The 22105-nt window shown below is 40.7% G+C and overlaps 1 protein-coding gene across 1 annotated transcript in view; it reads left to right on the top strand.

Annotated features, from left to right (window-relative positions):
• LOC143295292 (VWFA and cache domain-containing protein 1-like) overlaps positions 1-22105 on the top strand; it is a 75455-nt gene that overhangs the window by 38205 nt on the left and 15145 nt on the right. The window contains exons 6-21 of the mRNA XM_076606913.1: positions 4986-5130; positions 5844-5979; positions 7519-7599; positions 8657-8794; positions 9707-9810; positions 10919-11051; positions 12482-12652; positions 14088-14211; positions 14686-14791; positions 15356-15434; positions 17212-17301; positions 18262-18404; positions 19131-19228; positions 19925-20008; positions 20556-20666; positions 21845-21967. Of these exons, the coding sequence (XP_076463028.1) occupies positions 4986-5130; positions 5844-5979; positions 7519-7599; positions 8657-8794; positions 9707-9810; positions 10919-11051; positions 12482-12652; positions 14088-14211; positions 14686-14791; positions 15356-15434; positions 17212-17301; positions 18262-18404; positions 19131-19228; positions 19925-20008; positions 20556-20666; positions 21845-21967 (1866 nt within the window). The remainder of the gene's footprint in view (positions 1-4985; positions 5131-5843; positions 5980-7518; positions 7600-8656; positions 8795-9706; positions 9811-10918; positions 11052-12481; positions 12653-14087; positions 14212-14685; positions 14792-15355; positions 15435-17211; positions 17302-18261; positions 18405-19130; positions 19229-19924; positions 20009-20555; positions 20667-21844; positions 21968-22105) is intronic.

The following is a 22105-nucleotide window of genomic DNA, read 5'->3' as shown; positions in this document are numbered from 1 at the left end:
AAAATGAGCGAGTCCGAGTCAGTCACACACACTCACACACACACCACACACACACACTTTTGTGCGCGCGCACAAACCAACCGCTCCACTTCAGCCCCACATCACTCTCCGCCACCTCTTCTCTGGTCAACAAACATACCCCTACCCTCTTCCACCACCACCGACCCCCACCAACCCAACAACACTTCAACTCCACCCCCACCTTGTACCCCCACCCCACCCCTTTCACATACCACCCACGCTCTGTGTCCACTCCATCTCCCAGCAGAGACCATGGGCCAGCCCACCGTGAGATATGGTAGAACAGATCATAGACAGTAGACCGGTTAGGGGATACAGTAGTAGTCCATGACCAAACCCAGATCCATCCTGTGGCGGTGGTGGTACAGTGGGCAGCCAGCCGGATGGAAGAAGGGAAAGAAAGACAAGAAGAAGACAGGGAAGAAAGACCACAAAAGAGGCCAACACTGCATGGGGAGTCGAAAGGAGCACAGCAGAGCTGTAAAGGCTGAAGGGAATGGATGGAATGGGATGGGCAGTTTGGGCGGGCGGCAGTGAGGAGAGAGACGGGAAGGCGAGGGGGGTGTTGCCGGGGGGGGGGGGGGGGGGGGCTCAGCTATGCTTGACCTGACCCTAACCCACACAGGCAAGACGAATAGAACTGAAGAAGAAAGAAAGCTTTGGTCCCCGGCAAACACAATAAAACCTTCCTTCCTCTCGCCCCCATCACCACCACCAAACAAGCCCACCACCAGCCCGCAGCCAGCCCTTATCCTCACTGTCTTCCTTCCTTCTCTCGCTCTCTCTCTTCCCTCCTCCTCACCTTTTCCACACCTCCACCCCCCTACCTCTCCCGCCTTGCCTGCCTCTTCCTCCCAACCCAACCCTTCCCATTATTCCACCTCCTCCTTGCCCTCCCCAGCCCCCTCCCCCCCGATCTTCCCTTCTTCTTTCCACCCCCCACCCCTTTTCTTACCTGATCTTCATCCCCTCCTTAGTTTCAATAGCTGGTGACTGACCACTGATAACCTATAAAACAGGCTAAGATAGAATTAAGAGGGGAGGGAGTTGTGGCATGGCCGTGGGACTAGGGAGGCGAGGGGAGGGGGGCAGGGGGGGGAGGGGTGTGTGTGTGTGTGTGCTTAGTGAGGAAAGGATGTGAGATTCAGTCAGGAGGATTTTCCTCTTTTGAGACTTTGGGTCATTGGTGAGGGGGTGGGGGTGGGGGGAGCGGATTGTTTAAATTTGCAGGTACTCTGGGGGTCCAGATGATGTCTGCCTTGTTTTGTGAAGTAGTATTATATCAGGACTGAAATTCTGACAGTTTATTTATTTATAAACCAGCCCGTTTCTGTCGATGGTACATTTTGTGGTGAATTTATTTTATGAGACTTTTTTTTAATGATTTTAGTTTTACACACATGCGCGCGCGCACACACACACACACACACACACACACACAAACACACATTTCAAGTTTCAACTTTGATTTGTCCTTTCATTCCTATTGTTTGGAGTATGGAGGACTACTACAAAATGACGATCTTATGCCCAGAACAAATATTACCAAATACACAACAGTGTCACATAAAAGTTGAGAAACACAATGTCTTTTTATCCCCAAAGAGTATCAAAACAACATTTGCAAATTTATTTAACTTACTTAAATCTAAAATGACTTTTTGCCTCTTTTTAGCATATTACAAAAATTAAAAACCGAGTTCGGAGACAAATATTTTTTAGGTACAGATCTTTTTTACAATTGATCATACTTGGGGCACATTCCATTTGGCATTATAAAAATGGTACTCATCCCCACCCAATAACAGACGTTATACAAACCTTTCATAACCGTAACTCTCATTGTATGCCTTTGTGTCTCCTTATTTCTATTTCCAACTTATGATTACTACTTCAAACTTGAAGAAACTAATAACATAATGACCAGGCATTTCACTTGTATATTTTTGTCCATGAAATTCACACACACACGCACAGAGCATGTGCCCACACATGCATTCTGTGTCCAAACACACAGTATGTAAAGTAGCTTCTTTTGGTAGAGTGAGGTCTTCACCATCAGTATTAGAGCCAGCGAATCAGCAAGAGAATTCTTTTTGTGTTGATGACACTTATTTTCACATTCTTCCCCCCCCCCCCCCCCCCCCCAACCCCCCCCTTGGAAAAGAAACAACATTATCAGGGCTGGAACACAGACCCCTGCTGGTACTGAGATGGCTTCATTCTACCCCTCACTGCCACAAAATAAAGCTAGCTGGGGGAATAAAAGCAGTATCTGAGCAGCAACCAGTTCATTTGGTGATTACCGCTGCCTGATAACCACATACTGGGAGGCTGGAGTTGGTAGCTGGCTGCCCCCACCCCCCTTTTTTCTTTCCTTTTCTTTTTTTCCCTCCCACCCCCCCTTTTTTTTCTTTTTTTTTTTTTTTAATGCAAGCCTTCCCTGATATTTGCAGTTTACAGCCCATTCTGTTCAAAGCAGTTCTTGTTGTTTTAAAGCTTGTCTGTTTAAAAAAAAAAATTCTTGTCGGTGGTGTAGGTTAGTGTGGGGATGTGATAGAAGGGTGGGTGGTGGTGATGCAGTGGGTGGGTGGGCTGGTGGAGGGCATTGGATGGTGGATGGATAAACAAACTGATGGATCTGATAGGTCTTGTTTTCACCTAGTGTGTTGTTGGATGTTGTTCTATGTGCAAGGGTGGTGGGTATAGTGGGGCTAACCATTTCTAATGAAATGTTCTTTTAGATGGATTTTTTTTTTTTAATAAATAAATAAAAGTGAAATTAAATTTGATTAAGAATGCAGATTAGAAATATGAATTACTTTGAATCATAACTTTGAAGTGTGTATCATAACCAAGTGAATACAAGTACTCCCCTTCCATATCACCAACACACCAACGCCACCATCAAAATTCCCTTTCCCCCCTCATTCAAAATGTGAACATGAAAAGAAAGGAATTAACACACTGGAAAGAAAAGGAACAAACTCCCTGAAAATGAAAGGAAAATCAACACAGGCTGACAATGTAAAGAAGGAAATAAACACAAAATGAAAATGAAAAGAAAGGACTAAACACACTGAAAGGAAGATACCACCACCACAACAACCACAACCACAACCACCATCTCAAAACAACAAATAATCACATGAAGAAAGAAAACAAAATCTCAGGTAACAGGAAACAAGATGAAAGGGAAAACAAAACAGAACACATTGATGGCGTGAACCATTCAAACATTAAAAATGCCAGTATAGACATGAAGAAAGAGCCCCGCACCCTTCCATATCCCAGCATAAAACACAACAACAAAAGACAACAAAACAGAACAAAAAGGAAAAGAAAAAAAGGCAGGGAGGGAGGGGTATTTTGAGGAGGTGGTGGGGAAGGGGGGGGGGGGGGGGGGGGGTAGTGAGAGAAGGAAAATCAACTTTGGTGGGGGCTGGGTAGAAGAGAGAGAAGATATATAATATTTCACCATTGCTGTAAAAGAAAAAAAATATAAATATATAAAATGTTTTACCATTGATGTCAAAGAAAAAAACAAAGGAATGAAATTGGGGAAAGAGGGGAGAAAGGCACAGAATAGAGGAAGAGTCCATTTTTTCACCCTGGTACAGAAAGGAAAAGAGGGAATATATTATCATGGTCATCAATCTCTGTTGTTATTTCTGTTGTTGTTTTTTACGTCAATCAGTGCTCTTTTTGAAAAGAAAAGAAAAGAAAAGCTCCTTAGTTTACAGTTGGAGGAAAGACGCAACCTTCAAGCTAAACACACCTGTGAAGAAAAAAATGAACACAAAAATCTGTTGCAAGTACAAAGGCAGGCTCTCTCTCTCATACACACACACACACACACTCCCTTGCATGCTTGTGCTCGCACGCTCACACACACACACACACACACACACACACTCTCTCTCTCTCTCTCTCTCTCTCTCTCTCTCTCTCACCCTTGCATGCTTGTGCTCGCACGCTCACACACACACACACACACACAGTGACACAAGACACCTCAAGATAAAGCAGAGCAAAAACTTTCCCATTGATGTAAAGGAAGCAGACTGCATCAAAAGAAAAGATGAAAGATAAAGGGTCCTTTACGTTCACCAGCCAAAGGAGGATGAAGGAAGAGATGTCATCAGATTTACAGTGGCAGCCGCAGCAAGAACTAGTAGCTGTTGTCACAAGTACAAAAAAAGTGGCTGGTGCATTCTGAAAAACATGAAAGAAGACAATGAACCCATTTGACAGGACATGTATATATTCTTTTCTTTTTTCTTTTTAAGTATATGAAACAAAGACACAATGCATCAGAAGTTGAGGAAAGTAAACTCATGTAAAAGCCTCTCTCGATGATGATTTTTTTTTTTTTTTTTTTTTTTAAGGTAGAGTGATGGGAAGGGGGACAAAAGAGCATCAGATTTATTACTTTTTTTTCTCTTTTTTTCTTTTTAAATCAAACCTCTCAGTGATAGCATATGGATCATGTTAATCCTCATTAAATGGACATCACAATTAGTGAAACAATATTTAACATTAAAGGTGCAGTATGATGGAGGATTTAACCCCTGCTGGTCAGTGAAGATTTGTTATATCGCTGAGATAAGGTCGAAGTTACAGGACAGGTTAGGATGTCAGTCTCCGTTTCTTCTCTGGACTTCTTCCTCTAGTTTGGAGCTGCATTACTTTTGTTTGTTCAGCAAAGCCACTTAAAAATATACAAACTATACAGGTTGCACTTCAGATTTCATACCATTTTGATCTCATTTCACAAAAGTTCAGCTGTCATGGGGTTAAGGCAGAAACAAGAAAAAGAAATTTTTACAGGTGATGAGTCTAGTTGATGTTCACCAATGGACAACAATACTGTTTGTGATCTGTTTTCCTTCACAGGGATGATTAATTAATCAGATCTTGCGCAGCCCATAACTAAGGAAACTGTGTCCTTGTGCGTGTTGCAGAGATGTGTTCCTGTCGACGATACAGCCTCAGCGAAAACACGTGGTGATCATGATGGATCATGGGAATTCGATGAGTGTGACACAGCTGCGTACAGCCAAGGCCATTGCCAAGCACCTCATCGCTTCCTTCTCCGACAATGACAGGGTCAGTGGTGCTGCTTTTTGTCTTTTTTTGGTCCAATTTGAATAGTTTTGTGTTGACATCACCAGTTTTAGCGAGAGACCTTTTTTAAATGAATGCCAGGCCATTGCTGTATGATGAAACTAAAAAAGTGGATGACAGGCTTCTACACAAGGTGAAGTACCAAGTACATTATACTGTAAATGTCTTTACAAATATATAATTTACGTCTCCCAGTAAATGTGTACATTAGCTTATACTTACAGCTCTTATCAAAAATTATTTTCAACAGCAACATTTCTTAAGTTATAACATCATTTTTTTTCTTCTTTAAATCAAACAGATTCCAGTGTTATATGTTATATTTTATTGTTAGTCTCCTTTTTATGATGTAGACAATATATTATATATATTATGACTTTTGTATTCACCATGCACGTAAATTTTTTTCGATTCAGAAAACGATATTGTTTTTACTTATTGATAGTTAGACAATACCCAGTGTGATTCACCATGTAATTAACACTGGCTAAGAGCAGACCGGGCAAGATGGTTCGTCTTTTCACTGTTAGCCGCATGAAATTTGGCCAAGCAGAGCAAACCGATAGGCCTAGTTTGCATCAGTTTGACATGGTAAGTATATGTATCACCAAACATGGAGTATAATACAAACTCCTACTCTTCTTGATCCAGGACCAAAAAAAAAAAGTAAACCAAAACTTTTGTCCCGTTTCCAGATTGGAGTGATCGGGTTGTCCAACAAACCGATGTACCCCCGGTCAGATCCTTGCCTTCCTCATACCCTGGTTCCTGCGACGTTTGAAACCCGCATCTACTTCAGCAAGTTTATTGACAGTCTGGAGAAACAGGACAGTGAGTTATCGGATACGTGTGTGTGTGTGTCTGTCTGTGTGTGACAAAGAAGAGTGGGGGTCGAAGGTGTGTTTGTTTATGATACATGTGTGTGTGTGTGTGTTTGCATGTTGGTGAATTTGGGTTGGTGTCTGTTGGTGTTTGTATGTGACAAGGAAGGGTGGGGGTTGTAGGTGTGTTTGTGTGGGTGTGTGTGTGTGTGGTGAAGGAACGAAAAAGAGAAGCGGGAAGTGGGGGAAAAAAAAAAGAAGTGAATGAGGTGTTGATTTAATGATGATTAAGCCAATCCTAATGATATCCAACATTCTCCTGCATTCCTTCTGCTTGGTTACTTCATGCAAAACACATGACAGGCAAGGCACAAGACATGACAAAGGATGTGAAGCACATGACAGATCCACAAGACAGATGATGCACATCACATGACAGTGAAACACAAGACAGATGATGCATAACGCATGACCATGAAACACATGACAGATGATGCACACCACATGACAGTGAAACACATGACAGATGATGTGCACCACATGAAAGATGATGCACACCACATGACCATGAAACACATGACAGATGATGCACACCACATGACAGTGAAACACATAGCAGATGATGTACTCCACATGACAAAGAAACACATGACAAATGATGTGTGCACCATAACAGTGAAGCACATGGCAGATGATGTACACCACATGACAAAGAAACACATGACAAATGATGTGTGCACCATAACAGTGAAACACATGGCAGATGATGCACACTACATGACAGATGACACACACCACATGACAAACAACACTTCACAAATAGTTCACAATCCATGACAAATCATGCACACTATATAACAAATGCTACACGACAAATGTACAGCATACCACAGATGATGCACACCACACAAGTAAAACATGACAAATGATGCACAATACATGACAGATTGTGCATACCACATGACATGATACACAACTAACGACACACAACAGATGATAGATGATGTGTACCACATGACAAACAGTACTTGACAAATGATGCTCAACACACAACAGATAATGCACACCACATGACAAACAATACAGAACAAATTAGGCTCAATACATTACAGCTGATGCACACCCCATGACAAATTATGCTGAACACATGACAAGGAGAGTTGCATGACACATGTCAAATAATGCAATACATGGAGCACTTTGTGTGTTGATGGAAGGTGTGACTCAGGTTTTGTGTGATATCTCAAAAACATCAGACCACCTTTTCCTGAATAATTTTGAATGCAAATCAAATACGATCAGGTTAGAGATAACAACAAAGGTGTGGACATGTTCATTTTATGTGCTGTATGTTTTCTTTTTCTTTCCCTGAATAGATTTGAATGTAAATCAGTTGTGATCAGGTCAACTGCAGAGCAAATAATAGAGGAGAGGGCATGTGTTATGTGCTGTATGTTTACTAGTATGTTTTCTTTTCTTTTCCTTTTTTTTTTTTTTCTTCTCATGCCTATCTATGTCTGTTACACTGGATATTTTGGCCATGTTTCAGCCACTACGAACCATTCATTGGGATTTCTGACAGCATTTGAGATGATTGAAGATGTTCTTCTTGATGGGAACACCCTGTCAGGTAAATATTATTTGTATTTCATATCATTTGTATGTGCATGCATCATTGCATGTTTGTGCATGCATTTTTATGTACGTGTGTGCATATGTAAGTGTATTTGGTGTGTTTGTGTGTGTGTGTGTGTGTGTGTGTGTACAGGTACATTGAGAGAATGTGTTGTTTTATTTACACCTTTATAAGTTTATTGGAAGAGTGTTCATTTCCAAAGCCAGTTACGCCAGTATTCAAACTGTGTGGAAATGATTTTTGTCACAATTTAAAAAAGAAAATAGAATATAATGCTGTGGCTGCTGTATTGAAATTAATTCACAGTATCACCAGGGCTTTTTCAAACAGTTATGATTCAGATGAAGAAATTTTCATGCTTTATTCTTTTTTTGTGTGTGTGTATTTTGTTTGATTGTTGTTGTGTGTTTTGGGGATGGAGGTGTTTGTGGGGTAGGGGGGTCATATATGGGGCATTGATTACAATTACAGTAGCCAAAACCTGAGCAAAATGGATGGTTGAAATGTACACTAACATTTTGTGCCATTTCCGAACATTTAAATATAGAATTTGATTATTAGAAACCAGTACTTCAGGTTGTGAAGGGAAATGAAAATCCCAAAAAAGAATCATCGCCAGTGCAACAAGATTAGGAGAAGAAGAAAAAAACCCTGTGTTTTTCCGTTAGTAAAGAATGGTGACTCTCTCCATTCACAAGGTACACAACTTCCAAGTCAGTGCTGCTTATGTGATCAGTTCATCTAGCACTCAGGTAAATAAAAAACCTTTTTATTTACCTGAGTGCTAGCTGAACTGATCACATAAACAGCATTGACTTGAAAAAAGGAAGCGCTGGGCTTGTCCTTATACCAATCATTTGACATGTGCATACAGCAGCAATGACAGAAGAAATGTGCAAACACAAATTACTTTTATTAGCTTTTATTCACCACTGGCTTAGCCTCTTTAATCCTGAATAAGCTACACAGAATATACGGACAATACAGAACAAACACATGGTTGCCTCGATGTGTTGTTTTTTTTTTTTTAACCTAAATGTATGTTTTCCAGACAATGCCATGATCCTCTACGTGAGTCGAGGACTGCTGTCCTCACTGACGGACGCTCGGGAAGTCATGGACGTGGTGTCGCTGCACAATGCTCGTACGGGCCACAAGGTCATCATCAACACCTACGCTGTCATTGACGGTCAGTCAGCTCTTGTTATGGCGATACATTGTGGGTGTCAGGATTTTTAAACCCTTGACTGCCGAACCTTGGCGAAGTGAGATCAATGTGGTATTAGTTTCAATTGCCGTTCCTACTTTATTGTATACTCTTGAATGATGTAATTGATTTTGGTGAACAAAGGTAATGAATTATAATCCAAAGGGGGAAAGGAGTCCAAACAAGAAATGGTAACTGGCTTCCTGACCTGTAAGCTCTGTTATTGTCTTTGTGAAGCGACAGTCCATCACTGACGAGCATACTCATCAGCAGCAGTGAAGGGGTTAATCTGCTGTTTTTATCTTTTGTCAGCACCTACACAGTCATTGATGGTCAGTCAGCTGCTGTTACAGGATGCACAGGGGGTTACAATTTAATCTGTTGCTAATCTTTTGTCAACACCAGTGCTGTTACTAACTCTACAGGCTTCTTGTTTTGGGTTATGTAATTAATTACAACAGGACCTTTTTCTTATCTCATTCCTTTATATTAGTGGTGCAGTTAGAAATAAAAGATGCTTATTCTCTTTTACAAATTTTTTCCCTAATCTTCATAACCATGCTTAGTTTGGTTGCAACCTGGTTATTAGCAGTAATAACAATTGAGGGGAAGGGGTTGACTGATATATATATATGGTAACAGCCCTTCTCACCTGAATACAGGCAGTTATGTTTATGGTCAGAGACTCTGGATACACGGATCGTGCTGTCAGTTTTATTTTCAGTATTGTAATCATTTTGATGACAGTTACTACTTTTCCATTATTATAAATGTTGAAGATGCATGGTTGTACACTGTGTTAGGCTTATTTGAAATGTGTCTACTTTTGTTTTATGTTCATCACATCAGCTGATGTCAGGTTATGATGATTCATATTGCTTTTTACTTCCGCAGATGGCAAACCAATCATGTACGAGAAGAGTTTTATGCAAGATGTTGCGTACCAAAACTTTGCGAAGTACGATGTGAAGTACCGTCTCAAGACTCCGGGTGTGGTGGTAAGTATGAATGACTTTAAAAGCACCCATCAAGATTAGCATCAAATGTGTTTATAGTATATAGTATATACTGTGTGTTGGAATGAATTCTGTGATCAGACTGATTGTAAAGGGGATCAAGTAAACAAAGTGCTAAGCCTTATTTGATAACTTGAAATAAAATATATATAAAAAAAAAACCTGCAGGAAAATATACAGTTTTTTTTGTGTGCAATGCATGGTTTTCTTCACTGGTCAGAAAAAAGGGCAGATAAGAGGTGAACAGAGAGGGGAGGGAGGCACAAGAGAGAGACAGAGAGAGAGAGAGAGAAAACCCATTCATGCATAATTCATTGTTGTTTTCTAAAATAGTATGCATGCATGGAGTCTCCCTGTCAGACCGACGGATGAGTAGGCAGGCAGGCTTATCTGTCGGTGTGTGTCCTCATATGGGAGAAGAGGCCGATTCTGGATGCGTAGCACTTCCCACAGGTGTTGCAAGGGAAAACGTCTCCAGAAGTTGAGCCCTGCTTCCTTCGCTCACGCTTCTTCTTAATGGCCAGTGTTCTCTTGTTTTCAAACGTCTTTATGCCACTAGAGCACAGCGAGAGTGGTCCAGGGCATCAGTAAAATAGTAACGATGATGATAATAGTAATGATAATAATGGTAACGGATTATTGTTAATGATGATGATAATAGTAATGACTATGATGATAATGTACATGTGTGGGCATGCATGGGATTGAAGTCTTACCGAAGGACACCGTGAATAAAATGATGAGCACCCCAAGGCAGCCCAGGTAGAGGCAGCCTGTTCTGCAAATTGCTCCGGGTCTGTAAAGCCCCAAATCTTTGGTCTCTGATTGAAGACAGACTCAATATACTTACCAGTAATGATAACAGTGATGATAATGATGACTATAGATTATGACAAAACGACTGGCTGTTTCAGCGTGGCATCATGATGTATGATAATAGTGATGATGATGATGATGATAATGATGATGATAAATCATGACAAAACAAAATGACTGGCTGTTTCAGCGTGGCATCATGATGTATAATAACAGTGATGATGATAATGATTGACGATAAATCATGACAAAACAAAACGACTGGTTGTTTCAGCGTGGCATCATGATGGCCATCAACTCCACACAGGACCTGAGCTCCAGTGTGGGTCGGTTCTACCTGCCGTTGAACCGCACAGCCCAGGAGGATCCTGTCTTCTCCTTGCCCTACATCGATGAGGCTGATGGAGGTGTGAAGACATGTCTTTTGTTGGCACTTCTTTCTTTCTTTCTTCCCCCCCCCTCCCCCTCCCCCCTTTGTTGACTGTGGTGTTAGTGGTGTTGGGTTTCTTGTTTTTTGGCATTGTTGTCATGTCTAGATTCTAAATAACATATTCTCTCTCTCTCTCTCTCTCTGAAAGAGGTGTGAAGACATGCCTTTTGTTGGCACTTTTTTTTTTCTTTTTCTTTTTTTCTCTTTGTTGTTGGTGTTGATGTTTTTTGGTGTGCTTTTTTGTTCTCTTGTCTAGACGCTCAGTAACCTTTTCTCTCTCTCTCTCTCTCTCGTTCTCTCTCTATGTCTGTGTCTCTCTCGTTCTCTCTCAATGTCTGTATGTGTGTGTCTCTCTCTATGTGAAGCCACTTTTTTGTTGTCCTTTTGTTTTTTTACCCCCTTTGCTGTTTGCATTATTTGTGGGGGTTTTCTGCACTTGATGTTGGAAGAGAGAGTTCTAGATTTATTCCCAGTACCAGATGCATTGGGAGAGTCAGCTGTAGCTTTGTTCTGAACTTGATTTTTGTTTGTTTGTTTGTTTGTTTTAGAGAGAGAGAGAGAGAGTTCTAGCTTTATTCTGGCGTGTACTTGACATATTTGGAGCGGGAGTTCTAACTTAATTCTGTGCTTGATAATGGGAGAGTTCTGGCTTTATTCTGTACTTAATATATTTCAAGAGAAAGTTCTAGCTGTAATCTGTTGTTGACATATTGGGAGAGAGAGAGAGAGGAGTTCTGGATTTATTCTGTACCTAATAATTGGGAAGAGTATCAGCTTCGTCATCCCCCTATAAATACCATGATTGTGTATTTCCTGTTTATTTCTTTGCCCACAGAACTGGCGCTCAGCACCTGATTGTTATTTCCTGTTTATTTCTTTACCTGCAGCACTGACGCTGAGCACCTGATTGTTATTTCCTGTTTATTCCTTTACCCCGCAGCACTGACGCTGAGCACCTGATTGTTATTTCCTGTTTATTCCTTTACCTGCAGCGCTGACGCTGAGCACCTGATTGTTATTTCCTGTTTATTCCTTCACCTGCAGCGCTGACGCTGAGCACCTGATTGTTATTTCCTGTTTATTTCTTTACCTGCAGCACTGACGCTGAGCACCTGATTGTTATTTCCTGTTTATTTCTTTACCTGCAGCACTGACGCTGAGCACCTGATTGTTATTTCCTGTTTATTTCTTACCTGCAGCGTTGACGCTCAGCACCTGAGTGTTATTTCCTGTTTATTTCTTTACCTGCAGCACTGACGCTCAGCACCTGATTGTTATTTCCTGTTTATTTCTTTACCTGCAGCACTGACGCTGAGCACCTGATTGTTATTTCCTGTTTATTTCTTTACCTGCAGCACTGACGCTGAGCACCTGAGTGTTATTTCCTGTTTATTTCTTTACCTGCAGCGCTGACGCTGAGCATCAGTCAGCCGTGCTTCCATGCCCCAGTGTCCCAGCCAGACAAGCTGCAGCTGATGGGGATGGTGGGGGTGGACTTGCACATGGAGGACATCGCCCAGGACATCACCTACTACAACAACGATGACCAGTCCTTCGCCTTCCTCATCACCACACAGGGTCAGTCATTCAGTCAGTCAATCTGTGGCCATGTCTGGCTCAAGTTCTTGTTATCTTGTTTTGACTCACTTGTGTAAACAAAGTAAGTGTATGTTATAACCCAGCGTTCAGTTGTCTGTGTGTGTGTGTGTGTCTGTATGTATGTATGTATATCTGTGTGTCCATGGTAAACTTTAACATTGCTATTTTCTCTGGAAATACAAAGTCTGCCAATTCCAAATTTGGCTTAAACATCGTAGGAAACAAAATCTTCACAGTCATACCAATAATAGGTTGTAAGTCTCCTGAATTAAACTGTATTTCCAGATCTTTAACAGTTTATTTCGTTGAGGTACGTTCCCAGTTGCCAGAATGTAGGCTATGTTAGGGAAGACGTCATGGCATCGTTTTTCTTGTTCGCAGTAACAAGAAAAGAAATACAAATTCTGGATAAGTGTGTCACAAGTGATTTTTGCCTCTCCTGTTTTTTTGTTTTGTTTTTTGGGTTTTTTTCTCATCCACTTCATGTGAATTTCCCCAGTTTGAAAAAAAAAAAAAAAGTATCTCAAACTACACATCTTTTCTGATCTGTCTATCTTGTTATTGACCAATATGTTTCTTGAATTTCTGGTGATCATGTGTGTGTCTGTATATATGTGTTGTGTGTGAATTTGTTTTGCATGTTTGTGTATGGTGTGTCATATTTGAATGCACATATATTTATGTATGTATAACTTTTTTATTTTAGATACCACAAGCTAGCCTGGGAGGTGTGAGCATCAGCCTGCATTAGTAGTAATAGTAGTAGTAGTATCATTATAATTATTATTATTATTATCCATGTTATGTTACAAGTGCATCAATACATACGGCTGTCCTCAGCCCTCATTTTAGTAGGTTGTTATGGGCTAGGTATTATTTTCCATTATCCACAACTGCTGATACGGATGACAGGATTTTTTATGTGCATTTTTTTTTTTTATCTTTAGCATACATAAGAATTAAGTACACAATGAGCATACACATGCAGGCAGGTCTGCATTGTGGTGACCTGAGAGAAAAGAATAACCTTGGCCCATCAGGGTTGTTACTTAGGAGCTTGTGACTGGACATGTAACACGACAAGTTGCTTTTCAACCCGTCTTGCTTAATTTAGTTCTTTCTTTTTTTTTTTTTTTTTGACTTGTCCTCTCCCCTCCTGTCTTCTTTCTTTAGCATGTGGTGTGCATGTGTGAGAGACAGACACAGCAAATGTGTATGTGTGTGTTTGTTTCACAGTCTGTGTGTGTGTGTGCATGCACTTCTAACAGTATACTCTGCCAGTCTGTATTTTCTTCTCGCCTTCTTCTAAATTTCCATATCAGGTATTTTCATTTTTACTCACACAAGTGTCTTGCTCCAGAAAAACACACAAAGTACATTTTACAAGCAAAATGTTTCTGATTGTCTGTTGCAGGTTACACGATTCAACACCCAGTGTTTCAGCGCCCAATGAGGACCAGCTTTCAGCCCATGCACACAGACATCCGCCACTTTGAGCAGCACCCAGGCTTCGAGACAGTGCGCCAGGCAATGCTCAGGTAAACCCTTCCCCACCTTGTTTTTCTCACAGTGATCTTTCAAAATGTGTTGTGAAACAGTTGCCTACTCACTGGCAGTGAGAGTCTCATCTCGCCAGTGCTTTCCTAAACCTTGGTTATTTTTTTCCATAGTTATTATCTGCACAAACATGACTCATTGGGATGAGAACAATTTCAGGCACTGAAGTTTTTGAAATGTTTACCAAGGACCCAGGTTTAGTAGTGGTAGTAGCAGTCGTGACACTAACAGAAACTGAATGATGAGCCTTTCAGATATTGTACTCCTCTCCTTTGGAGAAAAGCCTGTATGTTTTAATAAGTGGTATGAAGTTAAACAGTCTTGATGACTGGCATGTTGAAAGAACCTAAGACATGCAGTATTTGGCTTCAGTGCCATGTCTCACAAGTGACACATAACCACGATTTGAAGTCTAACACTACGTAGATGGTATATGTCAGCGTGTGGTGTTACAGCCGTGAGGAGGGTCACACATCACTCCTCCTCGACGTCAGCAATCACACTGCACCTGATGGTCAGGTGATCCAGGTGGAAAGGGTCGTCAAGTACTTCTGGAAAAAGGTACTGATCTCAGCCTGTCTGTGGGTTGTGATCTGTTAATACATCTTCTTTTTTTTGGCCAGTAATGAAGAAATGAAAAGGTTTGTTTTTGTATTTTTTGTCAGTGGTGTTTTCTTGCAAATTTGTGAAAGCATACAGGTTTGTACAGAAATATGAAACGATCAGATTTGAAAATGTTTTTGAACTGAAAATGAGAAACAAACTTTCTTTTATGACAATAGTTTTTACTTTTATGTAGCTTTTGGTTTTGCTGGACAGTATGAAATTGTCCAGATTTTTACAGTTTCTGAAGTAATTGAAAACTTGAAACAGTGAATGGTTTTACAGGAGGTTAACTGTATGGTTATGAGTACAAGCAGTAGAAAGGAATGTTTTCCTGATTTCCTGATTTTGATCGGTTATGATCTACATTCAGTGGAATTGAGGGCAGTGATGTGTGGGTTTGGATGTACGATGGTGAATATAGGTGATGAAAGTGAGGGTCATGATGTGATGGTTTGGACGGATGTTGATGAATACAGGCAATGAAATTTAGAGTAATGTTGCACTGTATGTGTGTTTCAGGTGGACAATGTTCCCTACATTGTGGTTCTCAAATCACTGCAAACAGCCAAGGAGCAACGCATTCTGAAGGGAATTCACAGTATGTTACCTCCAATCAGTTCTCTCTGTTTCAGTGTGTGTGTGCATGTGTGTGTGTGTGTCACTGTGTGTGTATGTGTGCGTGCATGTGTGTAATTCTTTCCCGTCTTCATTTTACATTTGGTATCAACGGCACTGTTCTAAACTGGTTCATATCTTATCTCACTGATCGATTCCAGTCTGTCATTGTTGATCATTTCCATTCTGAACCCGTTAAAATCGAACATGGAGTCCCACAGGGATCTGTTTTAGGCTTAGTGCTCTTCACACTGTACACTGCTCCTCTCGCTGAAATTATCAACCCAGCATTCTTATGCTGATGACACTCCAGAAGAGTGATACCCCTGAAAAATTGTTGTCGCTCTTGCAAGAAACATCCAACTGCTTCCTGGACATTCAAAACTGGATGACTCGAAATAAGTTACAATTGAACGCGGACAAAACTGAAGCAATGATCATAGGAACTAAACACAAACTGTCTTCCATCACAATTGACACAATCAAACTTGGCAGTACATCCATCCCTCTTTCCACGTCAGTCAGGAACCTCGGTGTTATCCTTGACAATACACTGTCCATGCAAAAATTTATCAGTCAGACATGTCAGTCCTGCTACTGTCAACTGCGGTGCATCAGTGCCGTCTGGAAATATCTGTCCACTGACGCAACATCTAGACTTGTCGTTTCTCTCATTCTCTCTCGCCTTGACTACTGTAACTCTCTATTGTCTGGTTTGCCTGCTTCATCCATTCAGTCCCTTCAGCGCATACAAAACTCTGCTGCCCGACTTGTCCTCAGAAAGAAAAGATCTGAGCACATCACTCCTCTTTTGCAACATCTCCACTGGCTCCCTGTCTCACACTGAATAAAGTACAAGATCAGTACTCTATGTTATAGATGCATTCACAAAACTGCCCCTTCCTATCTCTGCGGCTGCCTTCACCTCTACACTCCATCTTGCTCACTACGATCGGCTTCAGATCCACTCTGTTTACGCATACCCAGATTCAAACACTCACCGCCGTTCTTTCTCTGTCTCTGGACCTTGTGATTGGAATGAACTTCCTCTTTCGCTTTGTCAAGTCTCCACACTCAGCTCTTTCAAGTCTGGCCTTAAACCCACCTCCTCCCAAAATAGCCTCCCTTGCCTGCCCTTCCTTGTCTCTGCACAAGATTCAGCGCTATATAAATACCATTATTATTATTAAAGGGCCATCAGGAATGCAGACTTTGAAGTGATTTGTGTGATTTCAGACTTAAGATTCTTTGATGATGTGTTGTGTGTTAATGTTTTTTTTATGCATGTATGTATGTCAAAAGCCAGTATCAGGTTTGTGTTACCTCATGAGATGGGAGTGTGGATGCTTGGAGAGGCTACTTATAAGCAGGGGAACAGATTTCTGACAAGTTTCTCATCTGTCTCCATCAGCAAGTTCTTATTTAAAACTGTATCCTTGGGAAAGATAACATGTTTTGGCATCAGTACTTATTGTGACAGTCTTAGTAAAGGCAAATTTTGTAATGAAAGCAAGTTTTGTTTCCAGTAGGTTAGAAGCCTGTTGATACACACCTGTTTGAACTTTGAGAAAGAGATGTTTAGTGTTTTTCATCAGTTCTAATAATACTGTGAATGGTTAATGTTTGCCATCATTTCCAGCGATCTGGATAAAGAAAGATTGTATTTGTGGTATTGCCAGAAGCCTGCTTGTTAGCATCTGTGGTTCACAGCTTATAATTGATCCTGTTGTTTTTTTTCTCTCTCTCTCTCTGCCTTTCAGTGCACAACCAGCCAGAACTGGTGTATCACCGCATAGACCTGCTCCCTCAGGACAAAATGTGTATGCATCTCAAACAACTGTCTACTCTTGGTAAGTGTGGACTGGCATAGACAGACACTCAGACAATACCGTTTGTTCTGAATGGCATTTTAGGTCTTCATGCACTACATCTTCCAATCTTTAGTGAATTTTCCTATGTGAGTAGTACCATATTTATTTGATCACCTGTTACAAGGTGAGATTTCTTTGTTCAGCATTTTTAAGCAAAGTTATCCCACCGTCTGGAAGAACAAAGCTGGATTTTGGTAAGAAACAAAAAGGTAAATGTACGCAGTCATTGAATTTGCAGTGATGACAGTGCTGAATGGTGTTTACCATGGGAGAAAGAAAAAGAGGTAAAGCTGAAAAGGATGAAACTGAATAATCTGCATATGTACAATATGCTTGACTTAACTCCTGTTGAGTATGTCAATCTTGACAGATTGCAGTGTTAATCTTCATTCAGTTAGTGATTGAGTGATAAATGATCTGTCAAGGAAAATGAATTATTGGGTCAAATCAAATCATGTCGCTGTTAGCCCAGCTGACCACAAAGGGGTCATTTGAGGGCTGAGTTATCAGGTCTTTTCACTTTGATCATAAGAAATGACCAGGACTGCAGCATCTCACTGTGAAACGCATGCTCATCGACTGTTGGGATCTGCACGACATTAGACTCATACATCACACAGCAGATTCTATGAAGACTTTGTTTCATGATGTCTCTCCGTGGACTCTAAAGGACTTCTTGAAAGAAGTGAACGTTTTTTTTAATCAGATTTGAATGGTTTAAACTGGAAGATTTTTAAACTTTTTGAGTAAAAAGATTGAAATGATGAATACTTTTTTATTATTGTACTTGTTTTACTCTTGACTTGAAGTCGATACTAACATGGTGGTAGCCTTGAGATGGCCTTAGTGGTCAGTGAGGCTCCATGCACCATAATTTGATTTAGTGCCTGTGAAGAGGGAGAGTGACACAGTGTGCTGGTGGTGTGTGTGTTGCTGCAGAGATCAGCACAGTGTACCTGTCGCCCAGCAGCTTTGTGGACCCATTTGAACACCTGAGTGAGGAGGAGACCAAGCGCAGCGTGCAGAGTTACCTGGCTTACCTCAAGGATGACACACGCCTCATCACCAACCCTGGTCTGAAGGTACAGTTGTGTGTGTTTGTGTGTGTGTGCATGTGTGTGTGTTTGTGGTGTGTGTGCATGTGTGTGTGTTTGAGGTGTGTGTGCGTGTGTGCATGTGTGTGTGTGTGTGTTTGTGGTGTGTGTGTGTGTGTTGCTTACATTAGTCACATTCAGGTTTTATGTTGTCACCTATATAGGTCATACATCTGACAGAGAAATAGGGGACCACCCACCTGACACTACACCACACCACTAGAACATCAACACACTACGATGGGCAACAAAAATGCTAGTTTTATGTTGGGCTTCTATAACTCAGACTCACAATATCTGGACTGCAAGCTCAGTGTTGTTTCAACAGAACGAACCAGGCATGCGTGAGCGCATGTGCGTTGCACTGGACACAGAAATAAAAGTTCACCAGCACTGTAAACAGTTTCAAAACTTTTTTTATTTAATATAGAATTTTCCTGTTTTTGATATTGATGACAAAAGCCTGTGAAGTTGACATCTTGCATTGTAAGCCTAAATTAGCATGAATAGCATCATTTCATATTACTCCTTTATCTTGGTGGGTTTTGGGTTGTTGGTTTTTAGGAGGTTTCTGTATAGTTTATATTTTTTCTAATTCAAACACATGATAACTTGTTCTGTTGCTACTGGTGCTGTTGCCTTTCCTCCCTAATCAAACACAACTGTATGTATCCTGTACTTGGTGTTAAGATGAGACATATTGCCATGGAACAGGAAAGTGTACGCAATGATGTTGGGGCAAGCAGCCGTATCAACATGGAGTGGATCCGACGTTACCAGACCAGCAACCTGAAGGACTTTATCATCAGAAGGTACATGAGTGAAGATGGTTTTCGACTTGAGAATACACATTGTATGCATTGGTTTGTGTGGGTTTTTTTCTTGATTTTCTTATTTGTTTAGATTTGTTTTTTTGGGGGGGTTATTGGTGTATTTTATTTTGTTGTTGGTTTTTTTGTTGTTGTTTTTCCCCCAATGCCTGACTAAGCATGTTGGATTACGCTGCTTGTCAGGCACCTGCATAGCAGATGTGGTGTAGTGTATATGGATTTGTCCGAACGCAGTGACACCTTGAGAAACTGTACTGAACTGAACTATGTTTGTGTAAGAATCTGTGGAGAAGGAGGAATGGGTGGGTGTGTATAAAAAAGACAGGGCAAGAAAACCCATGCATAAGCGTATGCTGCTAAAGTGGTGACACAGTGCTTTCACTTGTTCGTTTGACTCAGCTGTGGGTATGAGACATTGTGTGTTGTGAGTGACAAACATGTGCATGCGCTGTTAATTCCCAGCTGGATGAATGAAGAGGGGAAAAAAGATATATTGTACTTGTTAGCATATAATTTCTGATCCAGCAAGTGGATAATGAGATGGTTGAGAGGTATGTATTGATATGCATGTTTGGCGAGATGATTTAAACAGAATGGATTCATGAGAACGTTAGTTCATGACACTGGTTTTGAATGATGAATAGGCAGGCTAACAAGGGCTGTGCTGTGTTTGCCCAGGTACATTGGAATGCCTAGTGGAGTGCTGCGCATGTTCCCAGGCACTTTGCTGGACAAGTCATTTGAACCCACACAGCGAGCTTGGTGAGGACATCTCTCAGTTCTTGTTTTTTAACGTTATATTTTTTCATATTTAATTACCAGTATACTTACCTGGTGATTCACAGGTGCAGACTTGGAATAGACCTGGTCACATTTAGTGTGTGAGAATTAATTCTTGTTTCAGAGGAAAACTAATCTTTTCCTTGATAAGCACAGTATGCATTTGTATATGAATGTATGTTTATAGAAGAATGTGTATGTGTGTGCATGTATGTGTGTGTGTGAAGGTATGTTTTGATGAATGGGTAATCATATTCATTTATGTACTTTGTATTTCAATGTCCACTTGCTTGTTCTTGTCGCATATTGGTATAGATATTACAGATAGATGGGGTTTGTTCCGAAGGGTCTGTTGTATGACTGATTTTTTTTTTTCTGTATGATTAGAATCTCAAGGTTAAGTTACTTTGAATTTATTTTTCTCAAAGCAACAGAGAAACTGAAACCATTTAAACAAGCTTCTGACATACATAGGTTGCAGAGATGTATAACACATGTCTTGTCATTGATGATCTGATCTGTGTGACAGGTACACAAACGCCTTGAAATATCCTGGTCACGTGACCTTGTCAGCACCATATTTGGACATAGGCGGGGCTGGCTACATCATCACCATCAGCCACACCATCTTTGAGGGAAAGTGAGTGCTGAGCTCTGCTTACGCCTTTGACTGTGTGTGTGAATGAGAATTATTTGATAGAGTTGTGATCATTGGGCAGTTTTCTTCTTATTTTTCATTTAATGAAAATTTTGTCTCTTCTGACAGAGAGTATATGTTCATTCTTCACTTTGCCATCATTTTCAGTGTATGTTGTATCAGATGAAACAGTGTATGTGAATGCCTGTATATGTTTCTGAATGGGCTGTAATTAGTGTAAATTGTTATATACAGTGTTACAGATTATCCTTCATCTTTGTATGTTTTTATAACAGTAAAACACTTGTGTGATCTGCAAGTAGGTTGAGAGGACAGTGTTGAAATGATGATGTAAAGTATGCTGTGTGTGCGTGTGGCTGAAGCATGTTAGTACTTGCTGCATATGAAGGTTTTTTATATGTGGGTGCGCACTTGCAGATGTAGAGGCTTGAACTTTTCTGTGGTAACAAGAAGAAGGAAGGTCATATCTTAATGCTTTCATTCATTCTTGTAATTCTGGGTTCTTACAGAATCATGGAAGCCTGGAAAAGTTTTGGAAAAATCAGAGAACCATTTCCAGGGCTGGAAAAGCTGCAGAAAGATAATGTTTTAGCTCTTTAGTGTATGGAAGAGTCTTGGAATTTTAATAAAATTGTTGACCAGTGCCATTCAGTAAAGAATTTAATGCATAAAAATAAAATAAGATAAAATAACATAAATAACATAAGCAAATGAGATGAAAATAGAACATTAATACTGGGATATCCACTGGTCTCTTTCATCAGTGGTCTAGCAGATGCAAATTTTGATTCAGTTTCTGTTCATGTTGGTTATGGAAATATTTTTGGTCTGGTCTGGAAAAAGTAATTGGAAATTTGTTTGGTCTCATCTGTGGGACCCTGATTACTGGAAAAAGTATGGAACATTATTTGGTCTCATCTGTGGGACCCTGATTACTGGAAAAAGTATGGAACATTATTTGGTCTCATCTGTGGGACCCTGATTACTGGAAAAAGTATGGAACTTTATTTGGTCTCATCTGTGAGACCCTGATTACTGGAAAAAGTATGGAACTTTATTTGGTCTCATCTGTGGGACCCTGATTACTGCTTGTTACAGATTGAGGCGGTGAAGATGATTAAGTGTGTGTGTATGTGTGTGTGTGTGTGTGCGATGTGCAGGCCAGCAGCACTGCACAGCCCCTCAGACAAGGTGGTGGCAGTGATGGGCATGGACATCACTCTGGGATACTTCCACAAACTGCTGGCTGACCTCATCCCTGCCTGTGAACACACGTCGGTCAGGTAACCTCACCTTTCTCACCATGCATGAACAAGCATGTGTTGGTGCGCACACATTTATTCATGCATACACCCACCCACGCATGCACACATGTACACATGCATGCACAGACACACAAACACACACACACAAAGGCAAAC

The sequence above is a fragment of the Babylonia areolata genome, chromosome 20, assembly GCF_041734735.1.
Source record: "Babylonia areolata isolate BAREFJ2019XMU chromosome 20, ASM4173473v1, whole genome shotgun sequence".
Classification (NCBI taxonomy): domain Eukaryota; kingdom Metazoa; phylum Mollusca; class Gastropoda; order Neogastropoda; family Buccinidae; genus Babylonia; species Babylonia areolata.
The sequence above is the reverse complement of the archived record's forward strand: the minus strand, read 5'-3'. Positions and strand labels throughout refer to the sequence as shown.